General features: G+C 35.4%; 1 protein-coding gene across 2 annotated transcripts in view; it reads left to right on the top strand.

Moving 5' to 3' along the window:
• Window positions 1-25,696, top strand: part of RPS6KA2 (ribosomal protein S6 kinase A2) — a 525,834-nt gene that overhangs the window by 237,498 nt on the left and 262,640 nt on the right. The window contains exon 1 of one of the 2 annotated variants that reach the window (XM_051998094.1): window positions 16,265-16,642. The exons of the other annotated variant lie outside the window; for it this stretch is intronic. Coding sequence (XP_051854054.1) covers window positions 16,544-16,642 — 99 coding nt within the window. The 5' untranslated portion in view covers window positions 16,265-16,543. Of the gene's footprint in view, window positions 1-16,264; window positions 16,643-25,696 lie in introns of those variants that run through there. 2 annotated transcript variants of the gene reach the window in all.

The following is a 25,696-nucleotide window of genomic DNA, read 5'->3' as shown; positions in this document are numbered from 1 at the left end:
TGTGTGTGTGTGTAAGAGCTAAGGATCAAAGTAATATTATTTTAAATCCTTGTAGAGTTATAGGTCATAATGGATTGATATTGATATTGATATTGATAGCTGCAATAGTCAGAAGGAGACAAATAGTTTGGTATGTAGAAGGGCTAATTTGAGGCAGAAAGGGCTTCATTTTGTTTAGGTGTATCACAACATACAGAGACACACATTGGCTAAATGCCTGAAATGGATTTTTAAAATCACAGGATCAGAAGAATGGAGAGTTTATCATTCCTTTTTTGAGGAAAATGACATCCCAGTTAATATAATTTGTACTAGGTTGCCTTTAAATGCTTACATTTTCCAGGTACCAATTCAGTGTTTGTGAGATATCAAATTAGATTATAGGTCCTTTGAGATCAGAAAATGTTATCATAACACCTAGTCCCAGGGCCTATTCTTTGTGAAATGATTAGTCAACACATTAAATTTTACACATTTCTTCTTGCTATCCAAAGAGAAGATTCCACATTTACTTTGGTATCTCTTCCAGGTCCTAAATAACCCATTCTAATAGAGAGATGGCGTGAAATAAATAGAAAGTATACTGAATTTATTATCAAGAGAACTGGGCTTAAAGCCCAGTTCTCTCATTTACTATCTATGTTCATGTATGTGTATCTTTTCTGAGCCTCATTTTCATTGTCTGTAAAATAGGATGTAACCATTCTTATGAAACCTATCTCACAGTTATAATAAATATCCAATGAATTAATGAATATGAAACACCTTTTAACTATAAATGTGTTCTACTATTGTCAGAAAATTTTTCCTTTTATAGTATTTATAGCCTTCCTGCTATATTTTAAGGCTGTTTCCTCTTTCCTGCTAAATTCCTTCCTTCCTGAATTCTGGCTACAATTTCAGTCTCTGGTAGATAGGCAAAAATTTGGCCAAATTTTTAATGTTTGGGCTCAATTTAGCGCTTCATGTGATAATTCTAATTTTATTCCCAAGATTTGTGATTTATGCAATTGGAATCCTCCCCATTCCACCACAACACTGATTTATTGCTTCATGAAGAGATCCCTTTCCCCTTGGTAAAAATTTAACCAAGCATGGAGGGATTTCCTTATTCAAGCTTACCCAGGAAACTTCATGCATTAATTATTCATATATTCTGTCTTATAGAATTCTGAGATAACAGAATGCTTTATTTTATTTTTCATATCTACAGTATATGACACAACATAAGTGCTTCGTAATTTTTTATTTGCCAGAAAAACTTCCAAGAGTCAGTATTTTTAATAGTAACGTTTTCTCAAACAACAAGTAGTAATCTTTATTTTGTATTTAAGACAATAACAGCCAACATTTGTATAACAATTTAAGGTTTGCAAAGTATATGACATCTTATTTGAAGAAAAAAAGATAATCTTGAACTGTTTTTAGGAAAGTTCAGACAGTCTAACATTACCCTGCAGTTAGGTTATTGACAATTATCATCCTTCCCTCTTATCTCATAAGAGGATGAAGCATTTCTTTAAAGATAGCTCCTCCATTTGTCCTTCTGAATCCTGTCATTTCCACTCTGAAACACTGATTTTCATGATTTCTGTTTTCAGCTTCTTCATTCTCTTCTCATCCATGGACTCCTATCTTTTTGCCTTCAAACATTCACATATTTATCCTATTAAAAAAAATCAGCTGAGTGTTACTCTGGCTGCTCTTTCATCTCTCTTCCTCCCATTGCCAAATTCCATGTCCATGTGGTCTATACCAGCTGCTTCCTCTTCCTATTCAGGCATTCCTTTCTTAACCCCCTGCAATCTGGTTTTTGTTCACTTTGTTTTACTCAAATCATTGCATGTTGTGTGTGTGCGTGTGTCTGTCTGTCTGTGTGTCTGTGTATACGCCTGCGGGCACCTATCAATTTCCCTCCTTGTCAAATCTACTTGGACTTTTTTCCATTCTCTTTGTCATTAATCTCTCTTCAATTGACATTATCAGTGGTCCCTTTGCTTCTTAAAAATCCCTTCATTTTTACAATTCTAAACCATCCCCCTAACTCCAACTCCCTATTTGTTAATTCATTCCATAAATATGTTTTAAATTCCGTGTTGTGAAGGTACCAGAAGAGAAACTAGAAGCATTATACATCATTTGAACCTTCAAAAATGCACAATGTAAATATGGAGACAAATTAAAAGCACAAAGTTTAACACTAACACAAAACAGTGGAAGAGATGCTGTAATTCTTTCCCTTTGATTAAAAGCAACCAACAAACAACTGTTCAATGGCTTCTTATTGCTTATAGTATAAAATGCTAACTACTTGTGCTGGCATTTAAGGCCAATCTGGCTGTAAGCTATCTTCCTAGCCTTATTTCACAGTACTATTCACAATCTGCCTTTCTAGATAAATTGAATGATTAACTGTTCCTGATGTCTTCCATCTATATGTGTTTACTCACACTGTACCCCTTTCCTTGAATGCATTCCCTTTAATCTCTGCTTATTAAAATTCTCTTCCTCCTTCAGAACCCATTAGATACCACTTCTTCCATTTCCTTGCCCCAACTCCAGCTGAATATTATCTGATTTTCCTCAGTTTTTCTTAGAATATTTTGATTCACCCCTTTGCCTTTACTGGTGTATTTGCAGTTTCTGGGTACTTGCTGCACCCCCTTGTGAGTTTATATGCTTAAGAACAATAACTATAATTTCTAGTTTTTCTAAATTTAATGATTAATATAGAATAGAAGCTTATATGTAAATGTAGTATTGCTTAATGCAAGTTTGATGAATTGAATTGAATAAAACAATATATGGTTAAATGATGAATTAAGATACAGGTAAGTAATAGGATTTTAAAGTTGGGAAAGATCATGTTGTATTAAAATGGTCAAGGAAGGCTTCATAGAGGAGGAGGTAGCATTTGAGATGGCCCTTGTGAATCAATACTATTGTCTTCTCTACTCCTGACTAAGGAACCAGATCCAGATCTTTTTCTCCGACTTTTTTGGCACCTCTTATAAGTGCCAAAGATATCTATTGGGTATCTTTTAAGGCTCTGTCCTTCTTCTGCTATTCTCCTCCATATTTTCTCTCCTTCATAGCCCTAATCTCTTCTTTTGTTATAATATTTCTAACTATCTATAAGATATTGAAACTTGGATGAGCTGTCATCTCAAACTTAGCATGTACAAATACACATTTGCCTCACTGGGTAACTTCCCCATCTCTGCCTTTGATACCACCATTATTCCTGTTTCTAATACTAGAAGTCCTGTAGTCATCCATCTCACTCTTTCTTTCTTGTCCTTTATCCTGTCTTCTTTTTGTGAGATATCTCCTTTCCATTTCTGTTGTCTCTACCCTAAAGCAGGCTCTTATCACTTCAAACCTGGATCACAGTAACAGTCAATCTCCTTAACTCATCTCCCAGTTTCTGATTTATTCTGAATATAGCTATAAGATTTATCTTCAAAAATTGCCCTTTTATTATTTTACTTTTATGCTCAAGAACTTATTTGTTATCTATATCTGACTCTGTGATCTCATGGATCATCTTATCCATGGAATTTTTTTGGCAAAGATACTGGAATAGTTTGCCATTTCCATCTCCAGTGCTTTAAGGCAAACAGAGACTAAGTGACTTTTCCAGAGTCACACAAATAGTAAGTTTCTGAGGCTGGCTTTGAACTCAGGTCTTTCCTGACTCTAGTACCAGCACTCTACCCACTGAGCCACCTAGCTGCCTCCTCACCAGCCTATAGTAGTTGCTAAATTATTTATTTCTTCTGATTCACTTTCCACAGCACCTAAGTCCACCCTGCCCATTTTCCCCATTCCTCTCTTATAACAGGCTAATCAAGCCAAAAACTTCCCTTAATTTTCCAAATCCATGCTTGCTCTTGTTTTTATGCTTTTCATTTTTGTTCTCCCTTCTCTCTAGAAAGTTGTCCCCTTATATATTCCCCCCCACAACACCCCAACACAATCTCTTCTCTGATAAAACAATCCTGCCCAATTTCAAAGCTCTCTCTCTTTTCTGAACAACCATAGCATGGAAGCACACAGTATTCTATATGACATGAATGGTATAATTTTTATTGTTTTCTATTTGTTCCATGTATTCCAGGCTTGTCTTCTAGTTTATAAGCTCTTAACAGTTTTAACAGAAAACTGCATCTCTTTCTTTTATTCTTAGTGTACCTACTACAATGGTGTTTACACAGTAAGTGTTCAATAAATATTTGTTGATGGATTGGCAAGCACATCTTGTTTGAATTCCCTCCTGTCATCACTGCTTTTAAAATGTTTTATTTCCTTAAATATAGGCAGTTTAATGAAATAGAGTATCCAGATGTAGGCTCTAGACAGAGGCGAGAATCCCAGTCCTATCATTAATTTGTTAATATGAGCTTCCAGAATTTGTTTATTCCCATCTATGTCTTATTGCTTTGAAAGCTGAAATATTCCCATCACATTGCCATGAAACACTATAAAGTCTTTTTTGATGAATAACATTGTCTCAATACCCAGCGCATATTTACTAATGTGCACTTCTATTCCTCAGCATGGAAGGAACCATTATTCTTGGTTATAATTAGATCTATGGTTTGTTGACAGCAGTTGATTTCTATGATAGTTCATAGATCTAACCTTTCACACATATTCTAGTCTTTTGGGGAAAATAGAAGAGTTGGAGGGAAAAAAGGAAAGGAAACTGCTTGGAGCCATCAGTTCTCTCAATTCTTATATACAAGTAAACGGGAGAGGGAAATCTCAGACAACAGGTGAATAAATAATAAATCACTATCGTGATCTTCTAAACAATTAAATTTTCACATCGCAAGCATTAGGCTGTAGTAATAAAATTGGCACAGATTTGTGACAGATTTTTCTTATTTTGTGGGGTTTTTTAATGATGCTTTTCTCTAATGATTACTTCTATTAGATGTCTCAGAATTGTCAGTAATTTATAGATTATTATGTTTGGAATATCTCTTTTGATAATATAATAAAGGCACAAATACAAAATACATCCCCTAAAGCTGGAGTTCCAAACCTATGCTATGACAGATCACTTTAGTAGTTTGGTGCAGCCTATGGATCATTTCTCAATTTTTTTTTTTTTTTTTTTTGCTGAGGCAATTGGGGTTAAGTGACTTTCCCAGGGTCACACAGCTAAGAAGTGTTAAATATCTGAGACCAGATTTGAACTCAGGTCTTTCTGATGTCAGGGCTGGTGCTCTATCCACTGTGCCACGTAGCTGCCCCTCAAAATAATATATTTAAATGCACAAGATAAAATGCATAGAATTACTGCAGAGAGAGAGAACTATGTTGAAATTTTGAGGCTCTTATTGTTGTTTGATTGTTTTAGTTGTGTCCAATACGTTATAATCTCATTTAGGGTTTTTTTGGTAAAGATATTGGAGTGGTTTACCATTTCCTTCTTCAAATCATTTTATTGTTGAGGAAACTGAGATAAACGGGGTTAATTGACTTCCCCAGTGTCACCCAGAGAGTCCTGAGACCAGATTTAAACTTAGGTTGTCCTAACTCCAGGCCCTACACCCTAACTGAGCCACCTAGATCCTCTATATTGACATGCAACTGACAAAATTTTTTTTAGTTCATATGTGGGAAATATATATTTATTAAAGCTTTTTATTTTCAAAAAATACACATGGATAATTTTTCAACATTGACTCCTGCAAAACCTTGTGTTCCAATTTTTTTCCCCACCTCCTTCCCTAGATGGCAACTAATCCATTATATGTTAAGCATGGTAAAAATATATGTTAAATCTAATATATGCATACATAGTTATACAATTATCTTGCTGCACAAGAAAAATCAGATCAAAAAGGAAAAAAATGAGAAAGAAAATAAAATGCAAGCAAGCAACAACAAAACAAGTGGAAATGTTATATTGTGGTCCACACTCAGCTCCTATAGTCCTCTCTTTGGGTGTAGATGGCTCTCTTCATCACAAGATCATTGGAACTGGCCTCAATCATCTCATTGTTGAAAAGAGCCAGGTCCATCAGAATTAATCATCACATAGTATTGTTGTTGAAGTGTATAATGATCTCCTGGTTCTGCTCATTTCACTCAGCATCAGTTCATATAAGTCTCTCCAGGCCTTTCTGAAATCATCCTGATGGTCGTTTCTTACAGAACAATAATACTCTATAACATTTATATACCACAATTTATTGAGCCATTCTCCAATTGATGGGCACCCACTCAGTTTCCAGTTCCTGGCCACTACAAAAAGGCTGCCACAAACATTTTTGTACACATGGGTCCCTTTCCCTCCTTTAAAATCTCTTTGAGATATAAGCCCAGTGGAAACACTATTAAATCAAAGGGATCACAGTTTTGATAGCACTTTGGGCACATTCCAAATTGGTCTCCAAAATGGTTGGATTAGTTCACAGCTCCACCAATAATGTATTAATGTCCGAGTTTCCCCATATCCCCTCCAACATTCGTCATTATCTTTTCCTGACAAAATATTATAAAAAATTTCATATCCTAGAACCTTTCCCCTAAAATAGGTTTTATTTTCTCTCAATATATCCTTGAATTCTACCTCTGAAGAGTTTAGCTAGGTGTCCCAGTAGAGAGATTGATGGATCTGTAGTCAGAAAGATCTGAGTTGAAATACAATCTCAGATACACATTAGCTATGTGATCCTGGGCAAGTCATTTCACTTTATCTGCCTCAGTTTCCTCATCTGTAAAATGGAGATGAGAGTATCTACCTCTTGGAATTGTAAAGATAAAATATTTGTAAATTCCTATGTAAATTCCAGCCATTACTACTACTACTACTACTACTACTACTACTACTACTACTACTACTACTACTACTACTACTACTACTACTACTACTACTGCTCTTCCTTACCCAATTTTTCTGAGTCTCAGGAACATTCTACACTTTGTTTACTAAGTTATAAAAGATTTGGAATTTGTATTGATGAGTGAAATTCTCACCTCAACAAAATCTCAGATACTTGTTGAATTGATGCATTTTGTGGGGAGACATTAGGGGGGATTTTATTGATATTTGAACCTTATTATAAAAACAATTTCTACCAATAAGAAAGAGAAACTCCTCTACTTTATAATCCAAGTAAATTGCCTGGAACACAGAATAGTCCTTGATCATACAGTTAGTTTGTGTCAGTTCAGAGATCCAGCCTGTACACAATTCTTCCTGATTCCAAAGCTAATAACTCTAATCCACTTTGCCAACCTGACTTTCATGATAAACTTGAATAGAATCTTTTTTTTTTCCCTTTGTTTCCTGTATTTATTTTCTCATTGATTAGTAATGGTGTTTTAATTCATAGTATATGAGTTCTTTAATAGCATTAAATAAGCATAATACCCTTATCATAATGCATTAAGTATATTTGTCCAATAATCCTAATAATGTATTATGACAAATGAGTGAATAAAATAGCATTTTATTAAGCAGTTATTAGATTCCAGAACCGTGCTAAATGTTGTAGATATAAATAGGGAAAAATTAGTCTTTGCCTTTAAGGACCTTATATTCTGATAGAGAAAAAAAAGATATATTTGGAGAGTAGTGGCCAGAGAAGGGTGTTTTGATATGGAAAATCACAGGAATGGTGAGAGAAGTCACAGTACAATTGTTTGGCATGGTCTCTCCCAGAATGCTAATGTTGATGTGATCACAATTCCCAGAGCTCAGATAAGAAAGGAGAAGAGTGAAAGTATATGAGCCAGTATTGAGCAGAAAATGATTGGAGAATAGCATGCTGAGTCTGGAGCTAGCTAGATGTAATGAATTCTTACTAATCAAGAGATGAGAACTGAAGGGCAGGGCACCGAGGCATTATAGGAAAGTGGCCAAAGAACAGATAACTGAAGAATATGAACAGAATCACAGTTGAAAAGCAGTGGAGGAAAAAACCCAAGTCCATGAAGAGTTTAGTATGAGTCTTATGATCATTTTTATATTATCTGTAGATAAAATATGTGTTTACTATTGTCATGGCAGATATTCTGTGCACAGTAAATTAGAAGAGATTCTGTTCATTGCAAAAGCATCCAGATGCTTCTGCTTGTGGATATCTTCATGCTGATTATATTAACTCCCCAAACACTAGAGGGCCTTCTTAATGTGATCTTCCTCAAAGAAACTCGTCTATGGAATGAATCTTCAGGGCTTTTTGCAGCTGCCTATTTTACAATTGAGGCCACTGGCAAACAGGGGGAATTGTTTAGTCCATCCAACTCTCCTTGACCTTATATGTTTGTTTTTTTGTTTTGTTTTTTTTTTTTGGTAAAGATACTGGAGTGGTCTGCCATTTCCTTCTCTAGTAAATTGGAGATTGAGTGATTTGCCTAAAATCACACTGCTGGTGAGTGTCTGAGGCCAATATTTGAATTTGGGTCCACTGGACTCAAAGTCAGTGCTTTATCTACTGAGCCACCTAGTTGACTCTGAGGTAAACAGATATTAAGTGACTTTCCAGGATCATACAGCTGGTCTGTGAGCCATAGTTAAACTCGGTCTTCCTGACTCCAAGTCTATGATTTAGGCTGGCTAATTGTATTTCTCTTGGTCGCTTCATTTTCAAAGTCATAAATATTTTTTTAAAAATACTGTAGAAGGAAAAGAAGAGAGTAATAGGTCTTTAAAAAGACGTGTTGAGTACGTTATAGCAAGATTCCTTTTGTATATAGGTTCACCAGATGATCCTATGCTGAGATCCTATGCAACTCTCACATCTTGTGATTCTGTTCATCTGTAGCTCTTATACACATTATGTGTATTGGCCAATGGCTGTTAGTATCCAGGATGTTCACTGTGGGATATCTGGAAATTGAGTCACCTATTAAGATCCATGGGAAAGCTAACTTTGATTCTATTTAACCTTTGAATCCAGATACCTTCCTATTGCTTATCATTTGCTAATTTCTCTTATATCTTACTCTAAAAGAAATTATATGAACTCTACAATTACAATTACATCAAGCTTTTTGACTATAAAGTCTATCATTGGGTTATTAAAATAACTTGAAAGAAAATTGTTTTTATCTCCATTACTGATGAGTCTTCTAAAGGAAAGTTGCTGAATAACTCATGTAGTAAGACAAGCCATCAACTTGAATCCTTGAGTGTGGCAATTCTTTCTTTTTTTTTTAAGTATTTTTAAAAGTTATTTATCCTTCAATCCTTAAAAGAGAGACAAGGAATCATGTAGCTCTTTGAAAGGTTCCCAAGTATTTCTGTACCCTGCCCCACCAAGAGCCACATTTATCTGATATTCCTATAGTAGTCAAAGACTGAAATTGTAGCTATTGGATATGGCTAGGACTTTTCTGGAAGAAGGAAATATATCTGATTACTGCTCTCTTTGCTTCTCTTTTCCTTCCCTACCATTTAAAAAAACCATATGTCACCTAAGGTCACTTTTCTTAGCCTTTTTCTATGCCTGTAGAACACCGGGTAAGTATAAAAGCTTCCTTAAGTCCTTTTCTCTGTACTCTCTTGAGGCACAAACCTTTCTTGTGTTCAGCTTTCATAGTGCTAATATATCCTTATTGAGTGTCATGGCTGTGAGTATAATTCTCTTCAGTTTACTAGTGTCAGAGGGACACATATCTCATGCCTCTCTGTGAACTTAACTCTTTTATCACCCATGTGCTACTAGTTCCTTGCGTTCTTTCCCTTTATGTCTGTAACACTCTTTTTTCCTTTTCTTTGAATCCATTACTTAACATTGATTCTCCATTCTTATCATTCCATTTCTTTGTGTTCATCTTCCTCTTGGTACCTTTTTGTCCATCAGCAGCTTTCTCTTTCCTGTACCTCTGGATCTAACTGACACTCCTCATTAATTCACCCTCTTTATCTTCTATCTTTGCTCTTTTTAATTTGTCTACTTCAGGAAGCCTTTCCCTTTCAGAGTAACTATTTATTCCTATGTGCATTTCTTCCCAAGTTCAGTAAATCTCTAGTATTCTTTTACTCTTTTTCAAGCATCTATACTTGAAGAGGATGAGTATATTTGTACTTAAATGATGATGAAGGTTAGAGATGTCCCTGTAATTCAGAGAAATGGAAGTCCACAAATGTTTACCACATTGCTTTCCACTGGTTGTCTATATTGTTCTACTTTTTATTTTCATATTATAATTTCATCATTTTCTCTATTTTTGTCAACTTCTGGGACAGAAAATCTTTTCATTAAGCAATAAGGTCTGTACCTTCTTGTGTGTGTAGGTGCCAAGCAACAAAAAAAGAGCTATCAAAAATGTACTACAAACCTCCTTGGAGAAGGCAACTTTAACAAATTTGTAGATAGATGATTAAAAGCTGAGTCAACTAAGACAGATGATAACATCAGGTTCTCAAAAGATTCTGACAGATGACAACATTGGGTTAATTATTGAAAAAATAAAATAAAATTTTCCAATGATGAATTTAAAATTTACACATAAGCTCTAAAATGAACTTTTAAAGTGCAGTATGGGGGAATATTGATAAACAGCAATTTCTCTGAAAGAGATCTGGGGATCTTATATTGTCTGAGCTAGGTATGAGTCAATAATATAATATGGGAGCAAAAAAGTTGATATGATCTTGGATTAAATGAAGAAAGACATAGGTAGAAGAATTAAGATGATGCTAATTCCTTTATTCTCTGTCCTCATCATATCACATCTAGAGTATTATGTTCAATTACATTTGCCACAGTTTAGGAAATATACTGATAAAGCTAGAGTTTTCAGAACAAGGTAAAAAGAAAGGACAAGAGCCTTGGGTTTATGTCACGTGAGAATCCATTGAAAGAACTAAAAATGGTTAACTGAAGAAAAGAGACTAGAGGGCAAGGAGATTTAATTTGTCTTCAAGTATTTCAAAAACTTTCATGTGGAAGAGGGACTACCTTTTTCCATTTGTCTCTAGAAGGCAGACCAATGTGTGGAAACTATGAAGCCGCAAATTTATTTGGTGTCAGGAAAAACTTCCTAAGCAATTAGTGCTATCTGAATATCTCAGGAGGTAATTCATTTCCCCTTCCTCTTAAACAGAGATTGGATGCCTCTTTGATGGGTTTAAAGTAGTGTAGATTATTTTTTCAGATATAGATTAAATTAGATGGCCACATTTTTGTAAGATTTTGTGTTCCATATTTTTCTCCTTCCCTTCCTTCCCTCTGCACTCCCCAACACAGCAAGCAATCTGATAGAGGTTAAATATGTGCAATTCTTTTAGATATATTTTCATATTTGTCATGTTGTGCAAGAAAAAGTCAGATCAAAAGGGGAAAAAACACAAGAAACAAACAAAAAAAGTGAAAATATTATACTTTGATCCACATTTAGTCTCCATACTTCTCTCTCTGATGCAAATGGCATTTTCCATCACAAGTCTATTAGAATTTCCTTGAATAACCACATTGCTGAGAAGAGCCAAGTCTATCACAGTTGATCATCACATAATCTTGTTATTATATACAATATTCTCTTGATTCTGTTCACTTCATTCAGTATCAATTCATGTTAAGTCTTTCCAGGTTTTTCTGAAATCAGCCCCCTTATCATTTCTTATAAAACAATAATATTCCATCACATTCATATACCATAATTGTTGTCATTTTGTAAATGTCTTCAGTCAAGAGTTCATATTGTGTAATACATAGCATATTGGATCTGGAATCAAAAGACCTAGATTTGAACCACAGTCCTACTATTGACTATCTGAGGAACTTTGAGCTAGTAACTCAGATTCTCTAATTGTCAATTCTTCATCAATTAAAATGAGGCATTTGAATTAGATTGTCTATGAAGTTACTTCCAACTCTAAAACCTACAATCTTATAAATATGGGGGAAAGACAATGTGGTAATGCAATAGAAAGATGACCAGATTTGGAATCAGAAAACCTGAATTCAAATCCTGACTCTATTGTAATTTACCTCACCTTTCTGGGCTTCATTTTCTTCATCTGACATATAAGTGGATGACGTCTAAAATCCTTTATTACTCTCAATTCAGGATCCTATGGTCTCTACATCCAACCCTCAGATTCACAGCACCTTGCCTTTTTCTCATTGGACAGAATTGGCCTTAGAAAAAGTCTCCCTATAAGATGTATGGAAATGTGAAAGGATCCAAAATCAATTCTCACTTCCTTTTTTTTTCTTTCAGTTTTACCATTATAGATTTTTACCAACATAGGTTTTTTAGGATCCTGAAGATTTGTCTTTAAATCCCCTATAAAAATGCTTCTAGGATCTGCTTACTAAGGTGTTAACTAATAAAATTTACTAGCCAACTAATTCAAAAAGAAAAAAATCATCAAATGTCAAAACTGCAAATAATGCTCAAAGAGCACTTGGTTTGTACCATCTCATGCATTTATTATATATTTTTTGCATTATGAATATGTATTCTACCATGTTATTTTATATATTTGAACATTTAAAATATTTTTGTGGCTTTGTGAACGCTGGATTGGAGAGAAGAAAAAGTACATTGCTCTCATAATGATAGTGAAATAAAAACCCAGCGACATTATGTAACAAGATCACACAGCTTATTAATAGGAAAAATTGAACTAGAAACTAATGATCTCTATTCTCAACCAAATGTTCTTTCAAATACACCCTGTTATGTCTTTTGGGCTAATGCTACATTAAAATGTACATATCTCCAGAAGACATTCACTAGGATGACTTCCAAAGGGAAGTTCAGGAATTAGGACAGGAAAGTTGGAGAGAAAATTATGACCAGACAAGTCTTTGGGTACCCCTGAGATCATATATAGAATACCACCCACACTACCTTTGCTCAAGGATAGCTCTGGCCATCTGTAAAGAGCAATTTAAATCTATTTTAAAAACTTCAAAGAACAAGGAAACTGGGGCTTTCAAGTTTGTGTACATGTGTGTGCACAGTTCTCCTGGTGAAACCACTTCCTCTTCTTCATTGGGAAAATTATTGCTGGACTTACTAGTATGGTTACTCTGTCTCACCAGATGAGGAATGATAAGATTACTCATGCTGTCCTCTGCCCAGCCTGATTACTTAAGTGTGTTTCTCTGTGATTTCAGTCTTCACTCAGCTGTTCCAAGTTTAAATCCCCAGATGAAATCAGTTTTCTCCATTTATGGCATATAGAGGTTTATTATTACTAATTTAATTTGAGCTGTAAATGAGCCTATTATGGCTTCAATTAACTTACTAATCCTCCTTTGTGATACAAGGCTTTCATAAGCTTGAGATTTTCAATAGGGTCAGAAATATTTGGACAGCACCAGGTGTTTGAGTGCAATTGGCTAATTAGAAATCATATCTCCTTCCTTATGCATAATCATTAACTGCTATTGAATTATTTTCAGGTATGTGGCATTTCACTGAGAACTATGGACACGTACAAAACATAGAAAAGACATATGTGATGGGGCAGGATATGATTTTTTTTTTAAATTTTTATTTAATAATTACTTTATATTGACACTCGTTTCTGTTCTGATGCAGGATATGATTTGACAGTGATATCTGAAGCTAGAGAAACCAAGGGTCATAGTTTTAAGTATTTTCCTCTTGCCAAAGGGGTGGTTTAGCTGAAGTCACTAGGATGTAAGCTATGACACAAGGTTGCTGAGAGACAGTACACAAAAATCATTGCCAAATAGTCACATTAAGATTCAGTAGTTATAGGGCACTGAGTTAACAGTGGCTTGGATTGGGAATTCTATGGCAGTTTAACAGACATTGCAATGGTCATGGGGCTGCCTGTTCAATCTCTCAGTAACTTTTTAGCATGCTCTGCCCAAACTGTACAAGGCCACTATGAGATTGCCTCAAATGACAAGTGATACGATAAAAAAAACTGTTGTCCTAGATGATATGGTAATCTCATTGGCCATAAGAGATTTCCAAGGCAAAGTAATAGACTTATGCTCTTTTTTTTAGGGTAATGAGGAAATTTTATTGGTAGAGCTAAATAGATTCAAGTCTGCACTTTGAGTTGTAGTGCCAGAAGATTGGACCAAGGGCTTCCGAGTCATTGTTTGTGTTCATCTTTCCCTTTTTGAAACCCACGAATGATGCTTAATTATTTCTTTTTCTTTTGTAGTAGTGGGTGTGAATTACCTGAAACAATGCCTATATACTATTGATGTTTAATTATTTGTTTTATTTGTGGAGTTTCAAAAATTAAATACACAGCTGTCATTCTAGTAACAACTCCCTAAATGAAATAAGAGATGCTTTGTATGTATTTGAGGTTACTGTGTTCTAAAAGAATCTTGTTCCCTTAACTAAAAATGAAGCAAAATTGGGGATAATCCTTTGACTTTTCTTTTCTAATTTTGTTTTATCAAGCCAGAATGTTCTTCTTAGAAACAAGTCTAGAATACACTCCATCTCCCCAATCTGTTCATTTTCGATGGATATTCGCAGTGCCTGGGATTCTTTCTTTCCTTATCTCTGCCTTCTGGCTTCTCTGGCTTCCTTCAGGTCTTAGCTAAAATCCTGCTTTTTGTTTGTACATAATTATTTGCCTGTTGTCTCTTCCATTAGACTATGAACTTCTCAAAATCAAGGACTATTCCCCCCTCCATCCCCTCCTCCTTTGGTATTTCCAAGGATTAGTACTTAATACATGTTTGATTTAATTAGATGACTTTTGAAATGAAGACAAAAAGGAACAATTGCCTTTTGATCAGCTATGTCCCTGTTTCTTTTATGATACAAGACCCTATTAAAAATTATGAATATCTATCAGTTATATGGATAGATGCAGACCCAGAGTTTCCTGAATATGGCATAAGTTTACATATACTGCATCTCACAGCAATTCTAATCTAAAGCAAATAATCTTACAACGTTTAATCCTAAGTACATAAGAGAAAAAGAGATTGTTTTAGATAGATGGAATCCCCAGTTCTTAAGGATCATTTGAAATGACAACTCCTACTAACATTTTTCCTGATCTTCTCAATTGTTAATGTTCTCCATCCCAAATTACTACATATTTAACTATATCATAGATATCTATATCTACCTATATTTACCATATAGATAGATACCTAAATTAACAATTTACTTATATGTATATATCTTTTTTTTCCCTTTAGTAGAATATAAAATCTTTGAAGGCAGGGACTGTTTCATTTTTGCCTTCAAAGTCAGAACACTTAGCATGGTGCCTGGCATCTAATAAACATTTAATAATTTCTTATTGAGTTTATTAGATTATTCGTTTTCTATGAAAAGAAATTAGCTCAATCCATCAAAAGCTCAGAAATCCTCATAATTCTTGTCATTTAAAAAATTAAGTTAATTTTATATCTTTGTTCATTGTTAACTCATGGATAGAGAACAGGGGCAAATTAATGGATAAGTAAGAAAGATTACTGAGATCACTGATTTCCTTCAATAGTTAGGAGGAAGTCTATTAGAAAAATCTTGTGTTTCCCTTTAAGGCAGATCATGTATAGTCATGCTGCCAGGGAGCCTCTGAGAAGTCTTCCCTAGGGACCTGGGTCACTCCTCTCTCAGAGTAGGCTCAATTCAGATATTAATAAGTCATCTGTTTGGGTAATTTTCTGTATATGGAGTGAGGGTCATGAAGCAGGATGTGTCTTTGTTCTTTACAAGCTGGAAAAGGAGGATATCCCAAGGCTAGGAGCAGTGCCCTTCAGAGTGCCTTACAAAATCTGTTCCAATCTTAGGAGTAAAGAAAGTACCTTCTTTGCAGAAGAAGCTGTGGGGAATTGTTTCCAAAACCAACTTTCCTGACCAGTTTAATGGCTATTGCCTGCATATGTTGATAACTAGCATCTCACACATCCCCGGGGAAAGAGGAAGGAAAATGCAAACTCGGAAAGTTAGGTATATTCAGAGCACTGTGCTCCATTTTGATAGTATCTCTTAAAAATATTTGACAATTTAAAATTAAAGTTTTGTCCTCTACAGAATAAAGTCAGGTCCTCAGAGTTTTGTATTTCAGGTGTGTGGGAGTGTGGGTGTGGATGTGTGTAGAAAAATAAACTTCCAAAGCAAAAAACAAAAACACCGCTGGGGAAGACCACAAGGAACCGAAGAGGGGTACACACAATAGACACATGTAATATTTATCTGAAATCCTCTGAGCCTGGGAGTGGGAAGCTGTCATTTGCTTGGGTTAATTATACATGCAGCAGAAACGCGAGGTGATTGGTTGTAGTAGCACTGAAGGCAAAGGAAGGGAGGGGAGAGGAGGAGAAAGAGAGTCTTGCAGCACTCAAATGTAAACAGTGGAAAGAAAGAGATCGAGAGTAAAAGCTTGGGGTGCTCTCCCGATTGAGCAGCCCCCGGAAATCTGCAATGGCTCGAGTAGCCGGCCTTTTGTTCACCTAGCTCGGGCAGCCCGGGCGGGGTGGATGGAAAGCCCGTGCGGTGAAGGCTGCCAATGCCTCTTCCATGGATTTTAACAATAGGGACGGTGGGGATGCACTAGCTCCCCCCAGTACTGCAGCTCCCGGCCCTGCATGCTAGTTCAAACGGGGCAATGGAAACGAGCATGAGGAAGTTCACAGTGCGTAGATTCTTCTCGGTCTATCTCCGCAAGAAATCCCGTTCGAAGAGTTCGAGTTTAAGTAGATTTGAGGTAAATCGCATGGCCCAAATGACTGGGGTGATATCCAGGGGGGAACATATGTATCGGGTGGTGGTGGGGTATCTGCAGTAGCTGAATGAATGATGAGTTGGGAAAAGCTGTATTCTAGAGGTTAAGGATGTCCGTTCGTGCCTTGATGCTGCTGCCTCTGCCGCCTCTCTCTCTCTTTGAGCTATTGCTTGAGCAGTTTGTCTTTTGCCAGTCACATTTTAACCTATCCGGGGAAATTTACTAATGTTTCCCTGATGCATAAAGGGCTCATGCTTGGGAGTTAGAGAAACTTATTTTAAACCATGGCTGATTCACCTAAATCTAAACCAGCAATGCTCAAAATATTATTGATGTGACTCATTGAACTGGACTGCCCCTGTGACTGTCAGTCAACACTCAGCTTTGTCCTGTTGAAGTTTCCTCAATTTGAAAATAAAATGCGGCTGCTGCTAAAATTTTGTCAACAAGAAATATTTTCCTTATTTATTTAGCTGGATGTTCACCGTGTTATCGTGTGGCTGAATGCAGTGTGTCCAGAATGCCACATGATATTTAGGGGCATCCCAAAAAGGTGGTAGAGAAGTAGAGGGTGTGCCTTTAGTAGTCTCGTCCAAATTCCCATCATCTCCCATGATTCTACTCTTGTTGATTATTGATCCTTCAGTTGCGCACTAAGACAATTTAACTTAAAGGAACATAAGCAGCGTTTTCTTAGATAGAAGATTAGAGTATTTTAAATAGGTACAGAAATAGCTCCTACTCCACCCCCAAACACACACACACACACACACACACACACACACACACACACACACACACACACACACACACCCAATCTACTTAGTTGGCTGAAACATTCTTAAAAGGCAGCTTTCCTTTAATAGAGCACTGATGCATTAGGCCCCTGCAGCTTTGGGTCAATTTAGAATACTCCTCAAAACCTGGCAGATCCTGAAATGATATCTTCTCCCTTTCCTTCATTCACTCTCTGGTTTTAAATGTTTGCAAAGTCATTTTACAAAAAATTCTAAAGTAGCTCATAGTAATATCCGAGAACTTTTGGACCCCTCAAACCCAATTCAGCTAAATTTCTAATATATTAAAAAGGTAATGAAGAGGAGATCTCCTGGAAAGAGATATGAGGACATAACCTACAGATTTCTTTTAGTATTGCCCTTGGTCCTTACACAGGGAGTGCAATAGGATTTTTTTGTTTTTTCTTTATTTGTTACTTCATTTGAATCAGTTATTTTGTTGCTATTCATTCTTATTCCCTTTGTCACTGATGGCTCTATATTGGACCCTAATATGGATTGCTTAAGTTACTAGCTCTGATCTTTAAGGAAAACTCAGCTTGGGATTTAAAGGGAGTTTGAAATTGTTTGATTATAAGTTTGTTTTGTATTATTGTTGAAACAAATGTTGAAATTTCTAGGCTGAATCTTACTTTGACTATTTTCTGGGAGAGAAAAACACATATAAGAATCATTGAGTGGTGCTGAGAGGTCTTCCTAGGACTTGGGGAAGTGGAGACCTATTGATGGTCAGAAAAAATATACATTTAAAATTATAATCAAAATTTTGGAAGAATACAAAGATTTTTTAATAATTAGAATGGTTTAACAGAATTTTAAAGTAAAATTGTCACCAAGTATGTTTTTATTATTTCCATGTTCTCCTTTTTAATCCATTGTTTTTTTCAAGGTGGGCATAATATAAGTTACTAATTTTTTTTCTTCCAAAGTATCAATCCTAGTTCAGAAAAGACAGTACTTTTTTTTTGAAATTTATCAGAGTTGAGGGCTCATATCATAACTTTGCATTCCCCCTTCCCTACCCCATTCCAGCCTTTATTATATTGAATATTATCTTTGGACCTATTTTCAGATAAGATTTTTTTTTTCTTTTAGAAAGCATGACCAGTCAAAACCTATTCCGTTACTGAAAAGTGAAAATCATAAAACATGTTAGTACCTATAAATGTTCAAACTGATTAGGGGGAACTATAGTATTTTCTGAGAGAAGCCTCACCATTTTTACATCTGCATTCACATCTGATTGCAGCCCAAGGAACGTTAATCAACAAAAATGTAAAAGGCAGGAGCCCCCTGCCAGTAGCTTGGAATTTAGAAGTCGAAACATCTAGTAATTATCTCAAACAGATGAGTGTTTGCCCTGAATTGGTTGAGTATACTAAAATGAGAAAAAGTCCCTAGTGACCAAGAAGTAAACCAAAGTAATTGGCTTAGACACATAAAATAACATTTTTGGTTGTTATAGAAAAATTGGTTTCAAAAAATATTAGTTTGCATTGACCTCAAAATCTGATGTTTCATAAAACCTGAGTACCACAGCATAGTATGAAATACCATTTCTGGCAGGAAAAAAGAAAAAGAAAAAAACTCAAACTATTCCTCTAACTTCCTGTCCTGGTTTTCCCAATACCATGGTTTCAAATAAATGTGCCTCCCTTTGGTTCCTAGTTTCTCAATTCTCAGATTTGAGGACAGGAGTGATTTTATAAATTTTAACTTGCAAAAAAATGATGTAAATACCTCTATAACATCTGGGTTGTTTTTATCAGATTGTCCAAGACATGATGGGGTGAAGGGGGGAGAGTATGACAAAAGGGGAAATGAATTCCTTTCTCTGATTCCCATGGTGCCTTTGATTTAGGTCCCTTCTCATTTTTATAGGTTTTATCTAACTTTGTGGGATCTTAGGATCCTTGCTTCTTCCCAGAAGTCAGAGTTTAGATCTGATTGGTCACCCCTTCCTAAGTGAAGGTCTGGTGGTACAGCATTTGGCAGCCAGAAGCTTGTCTTTGCTTGAACAGTGGGAGCTGGGAAGGAGGCAACTGTTGGACATATACCACAAAAAAGCTACATTAAGAAAGAGGAATTCTCATATTACCTTTTCATTGCATAAAACACTTATTTTTAATTCTACTCCCTAATGTTTATTTTGTTAGAAGGTGTCATACAATAAAGATTCCCATTTCCCAGAAAGGCAAATCTCCACATGGGGGAACAAATTATATTCGTGTGTGTGTGTGTGTGTGTGTGTGTGTGTGTGTGTGAGAGAGAGAGAGAGAGAGAGAGAGAGACAGACAGACAGACAGACAGACAAAACGAGATAGAGAGACTGAAACAGAGAGAGAGTTTTATAAAGTGGTCTGATCTTGTAACAAGATGAAAAGATAACCAATGGATAGCCCACATATTATGTTACTCATGTGACATTAAAAAATTTGGAGGAAGGCCCCTCATAGTAGGGTAAACATTACAAGAAAAATTTATAAGAGGGTAGAGAGCAGCATTGCAAAGGATGAAATACTAGATGAATTACATTTAACACCATTGAAGAGAGTGGCCATATCAACGAGAAAAGAGGTCATTGATGCATTTTCTCACTACAGAACTGTGAAATAGGTAGGTGAGTATATATTATAATACCTGTTTTATAACTGAGAAAACTATAATTCAGAGAATTTGAGTAATTTTCTCATGGTCTCATAGACACTATCCGAGCTTGTATTCAAGCTTACAACTCAACTTTCAAGTACTCTTCACTTTACCACATTTCCTTATAAGCACACACCATCGACTAACTTGAACAAGGAGTTTTGACATTGAAATGGTAGACATACTTTTCTGTCACAGAATATTTTTCATCTACTTTCCAAATATTTATAAATTATATCGAAAAAACCCACAATTCATTTAAAGTAAGGCATTCCCATGAGTGTTAAATATTGTAACATAGCCTCAACTTGAAAACTTGAGCTCCGTAATACCAAATTATGCCACTTATGCTATGCTAAAAATACTAACAGTGTTTTTAATTTCCTTTGAAAAATTATATATATATATACATATATGTGACATAGAGGTATATTGGTAGCATATTGGGCTTAAATTCAGAAAAACCAAAGATTTTCTGACACTTCTTTCTGGCAGATGACTAAAAAATAACCTAAGCGATTTGTACCATAGGTAGCTTTATCTGGCTTATCAGTTAAGCTATAGACAGGCATCTATATGGTACATGATAAAATGGATTCTTCAATTTAATAGGATTTTGAGAAAATCTATGGCATTTATAAGGATTTGTAAGACTCTGGAAACTAGAGTTAATTTTTAGACTTAGGGTTTGAATCCTGTTCCTTGCCCCTATTGTGACCTTAAGCAAGCAACTTCTCCGATTAGCTGAGATTTGGACTTAGAAGTTTCTAAATCTTATCATGTTGCATTTTGTGTTCTTGCTATGGTTTATATCCCCTCATTATGCTTGTGCCTTGCTTATTTTTACCGTGGTATTTTTCTAAAGATGGATTTCTGGAAAAAGTATACTGTAAATTATTAAGTTTTACCTTGTGTGACCACTACTACTTTCTGATGTTGACATCTCCTTAGTGACCTGGAGACATGAGAGTATATTCATATAATCAAATTGTTATTGTGAATATGGTAATAATATGTAGAAAACTATTTTATCCTATTGCCTAAAAGCAATGGAAAAAAATACAATAGGGACCAACCATCACCTCATGTACTCCAGACGAGATTTTCTAAAGTCTGCTACTAAAAATTTTGAAATCATAATAGTTCTGGCTCAAATAACACAGCTTCTCTTCATCAGTGGCTGTTCCATGAGGCAGCATACAATTTGTCATCTATATATTAATTCCTTTCTGAGTTTTCCATCCATCATTCCTTGAATAATTTCTTCTTCTTGTGGTTTTCATCTATTTAACTGAAAGGGACATTGGCTAAAAGGAACTGCTGCCTTGAAATCTTGAAGAAAATGCTCCTTAAAACCTGGCATCACCTGTCATGATTCAATCTCAACTTTTCTTTTCAGTTACTTATGATCTCTATATTGCCTAATCCGATTTCTTCTTCTCAGTGCTTATATGTACTGATGATAGCATATGGCATTGTTACTCTCTTCTGGATGCGTTCTCTGTGTTTTCATACCATTGTTGTATCTTGGTTTTACTCTTATATTCCTATTTAAAAGGTTTCTTTGATGGATCATCATCATATTTTGCGCCTCCCCCCCCAATCTGTATGAGGTCTTCCTCTCTCTTTTCTTTCCCTTTGTCAGCTCCTGTAGATTCATTTACTATCCCTGTAATGATGACTCTCAAAATTGTGATTCTACCATCTATTGAACATTTTCCACATGATGTCCTTGGGGCAGGTCAAACTAATGTTCCCAAAATAGAACCCTTTATTTCCTCTGCCCCAAATCTGTTCTTTTTTTAACTGTAAAGAATACTACTGATACTTTCACCATTTCCCCAATATGGAAGGTGTCCTTGACTCTTCAGTCTTCTTCACCTCCTCCCCATATCAGTCAGTTCCAAGGACTTTTCTACACAGCATCTCTCACATTTATCCCCTTTTCTCCATCCACATAGCTAATGTTCTAGTTGGAGCTTTTTCCTTTGAAATCATGTTCTAACTATTCTGTTTGTCTCCTTTCTCCCTTCTCTAATCAATCAATTAGCATTTGTTAAAGTGCCTTATTATGTGCCAGAAACTGTCCTAAACACTAGTGATTCAAAGAAGAACAAAAGGCAATCCCTAATCTTGAAGGGCTCACAGTCTGATGGAGGAGAAAAACAGGAAAACAACTGCATACAAAAAAGCTGTGTCACTCTCCCTCTCCAGAAGCTTCAGGTAGTCCCATTTGACTCCAGCATGAAATACAGTTTCTTTTATGTGGTATTTAATGTTCTTCAAAGTCTGACTCCAGCTTACCTTCATGAAGCATTACACATTACTACCTTTAATACATATTATAATCCATTCAAACTGACTTTGCTCCTTTCTCCTCTTTGACCTTGCATAAGCTGTTTTATGCCTGAACTGCACTCACTCATCACTGAGTCCATAACACTTTTCCGGGTTCAGCTCAAGTCCCTTTTTGATCCTCTTGGCATTTTCATGTTTCTTATTATTTTATATGTATTTTGTGAGTGTTGTTTCTCCTTAATAGATTGTAATCTCCTTCACCAACATTTTTGTCTTTCTACCTCTAGTACTTAAGGCAGTGAATAGGGCTATTGGTACTGAAATACTTTTTGATTGATTGACTGCTATTATGGTTTCCCTTTACTATATCTCTAGCCCAGATGGACTGAAGAACTACTAGGCTAGAGGAGCTGAATATATCACTCTAATATCCCAGGGGTTCATTTGGTAGCTCCACAATTCTAGTTTGGTTAAGTCTAGGGATGGTAGTTGCCACATACTGTTACAGTACATAAATTCATATCCTAACTCACCCTAATGAAGAAAAATTATATACTATCTATTTTTTCTTATCTACTACTTAGTTTAATGAATACCTCAAACAGAATTGGCTATACTAATATATGCACATATAAATTCTCATATGCATGTTTAATATTAATTATTATTTAGATTTATCTGTCACAGAGTTTTAAGGCTAATAAAGCACTTTTTATCACCTAAACCCAGTAAGGCAATAGAGTATTATTCCCATCGTTTTGTAGATGGAGAACTGAGGTACAGAAAGAACTGAGCATCTGCTCAGTATCACAAAACTAGTAAAAGATAGTGCTTAGGTTCTTTAACTTGAAATTCATTATCCTTTTCACCCAAAACAAAGTAGAAAAGTTTGAGGGGAGTAGTGGATAGAATGATAAGCTTGGCATTAGGAAAACCAACATTTGATCCTACATATCTCCAACATGTATTAACTATGATCATGAAGAAGTTAACTTCTCTGAGGCTCAGTTTCCTCATCTGTAAAATGGGAAGATAACAATTCACAAGACTAAAAAAGAATCTTACAAGTCATTGTAGTTTCTTATTTTACAGATGAGGAAACTGAGATCCAGAAAAACAAAGTAAGTCTCCTAAGGTCATATAGGAAGAAAGCAGATGACAGAGCTGAAAAACCAAATCCAGCAATAATGAGAAGCACTAACTTCCTCTGCTTTTTACAATGCTGTAAAAGGCATCTTATTATTAATTATTACATAAAAGGAAAATTTATGAAAATTTAATTTTTTTGGCAGTTTAATCTATTCCCCACTGAGGTGGAGAGAGAGAATATTCAGTGGTACTAATACTTACTACAACCATGATGTCCTCAGCAAGTGGTCAAGTATCTGTTTACTATTCATTAAGTCAACTTTATATACTAGAAAATGACTATCCAGTTGTTTGACCCTCAAGGCCATAGAGTTCTCCCAGAAGATCTTGCCCTTTGGCCATGTCACCAATACTTAACCAAAAAATAAATGACATAAGGAAGATGCAATGGAAACAATTCAACAATGCTATTTATTTTTGGCTCAGAAAGGTTGAGCAAAGGAAGTTGAAACAGTTATCTAAAATAAATTATGATTTTAAATTGTTTGAGGATTTCAGTTATCCATCTGCCCTTGTTTCCCGTGATCACAGATATCTAGAGTTAGTTGTCAGCATACATGAGCCCATTAGTGTGTGGGGGTGGGGTGTTTTAGGTGAAAAGTGGTTTATTTTAATAAAGCAAACAATGAAGAACTTTCAGTAAATATCATGAGGTATTTTGGCATCAGAAATGGAAAAAAAAAAGCTTCCTGGAAAGTTAAACATAAGGCTTATCCTCTGTGCTTGATAGGTAAGTTCTTCTTCCAAATATTGGGCAGCTTCCAGGAAAACCATTTCTAATTAAAGTGGTTTTCAGGTACTGCTGATAAAATCACCTAAAGAAATTCCAGCAGGATAATCCCAATTTTATTGGGCTGAAAACCTCAAGTCAAATAAGATGGCAATAAATAATGCATAATGGCAAGTGCAGATTTTTCTTTTTGTTTTCTTTCAATACTGCATGGCTTGGGGGCAATACTTTTATATGTTAGTACTGTCTTTGTTTTTCTAAGATTTTTTTAAAACTCCGAATTTTATTTTTAAGGCACCTACGTGATGCAGTGGATGGAGTGAGGGGTCACTCTTAAGTTCCTCATTAGTAAAATGAGGATAATGATATTGCTTCCTTCCCATGGGGGTACTGGTAGTTTTAATGTTATAGTAATTATTGCAATCATAAGCCCTCTTTTAGTTATAAATAACTAAAATAATAATAATGCATAGTCACATATGCACAAGAGTAGTGGTATTAAAAGAAGCACCCAGAAATTGTTTTTCCTCTCTTTATATGCATGTCTTTTACCCTTCACCCCCAGGCAGTCCTTTCTGTCACAAGCTTACTCTTATGGGTAGAAAGTTCTTTATATCACATTTAAATCTGTGTATCTAAATCACCATCTCTTTTGTCCTCCAGAGCTATACATGACGAATTGAATCCCTTTTTTACATGATTGCCCTTTACAAACTTGTAGGCAACAAGAAGCCCCTCAAGTATTCTTTTCCCTTGTCTCTTCAACCTTTATTCATATGATGCAATTTTGTAATTGTCCTAATAGCTCTAAAATACTGGCTTTTTACTCTATTGAACATTTTCTAGTGGTTTTGCCTCCATTTTCTAGGTGGGGGAAGCCAGACACAAAGATAGCAATTTGTCCAAATTGAAGAAGGCGGGCTAGTAGCATAGCTAGAAATACTCTATATTGCTTGATCCAAGACACCACTATATTAAGCTTTATAATCATTCACAAAGGAAGTAAACTAGTGAGATCCTTTTTATTTATGACACATTTCCTTAAAGCAGTTTATTTTATTCCTGATGTTAAGTGATTTGGGTCTCAACCTCCCTCCCCCTCAATTTGCTAATACTCTAAGCTTATTATTTATTTTCACGAGAAAAAGTTTTTTTTTTTTTTAATGAAACTAAAATTATCAGTAAATAGCCAGTGGTGGAAATACTAACACACTGTTAAGCCTTCATGTGATTTAATCAAGCAAATGGGTCCAGCACAAATAAGGGGGATTTCGTGTAAAATACTGTTAATCATATCTGCTTTGCAGCTGTGTGGGAAGTCTTTCATGCTGACTAGCTAGCTAAGGAGATATAATTGTGGCAGTGCTATAATTAAACATTAAAAAAAAAATCCCCCACACTAGGGTGTGTGAG

The sequence above is a fragment of the Antechinus flavipes genome, chromosome 4 (genome assembly GCF_016432865.1).
Source record: "Antechinus flavipes isolate AdamAnt ecotype Samford, QLD, Australia chromosome 4, AdamAnt_v2, whole genome shotgun sequence".
NCBI lineage: Eukaryota > Metazoa > Chordata > Mammalia > Dasyuromorphia > Dasyuridae > Antechinus > Antechinus flavipes.
This window is presented reverse-complemented; position numbering and strand designations above follow the sequence as displayed.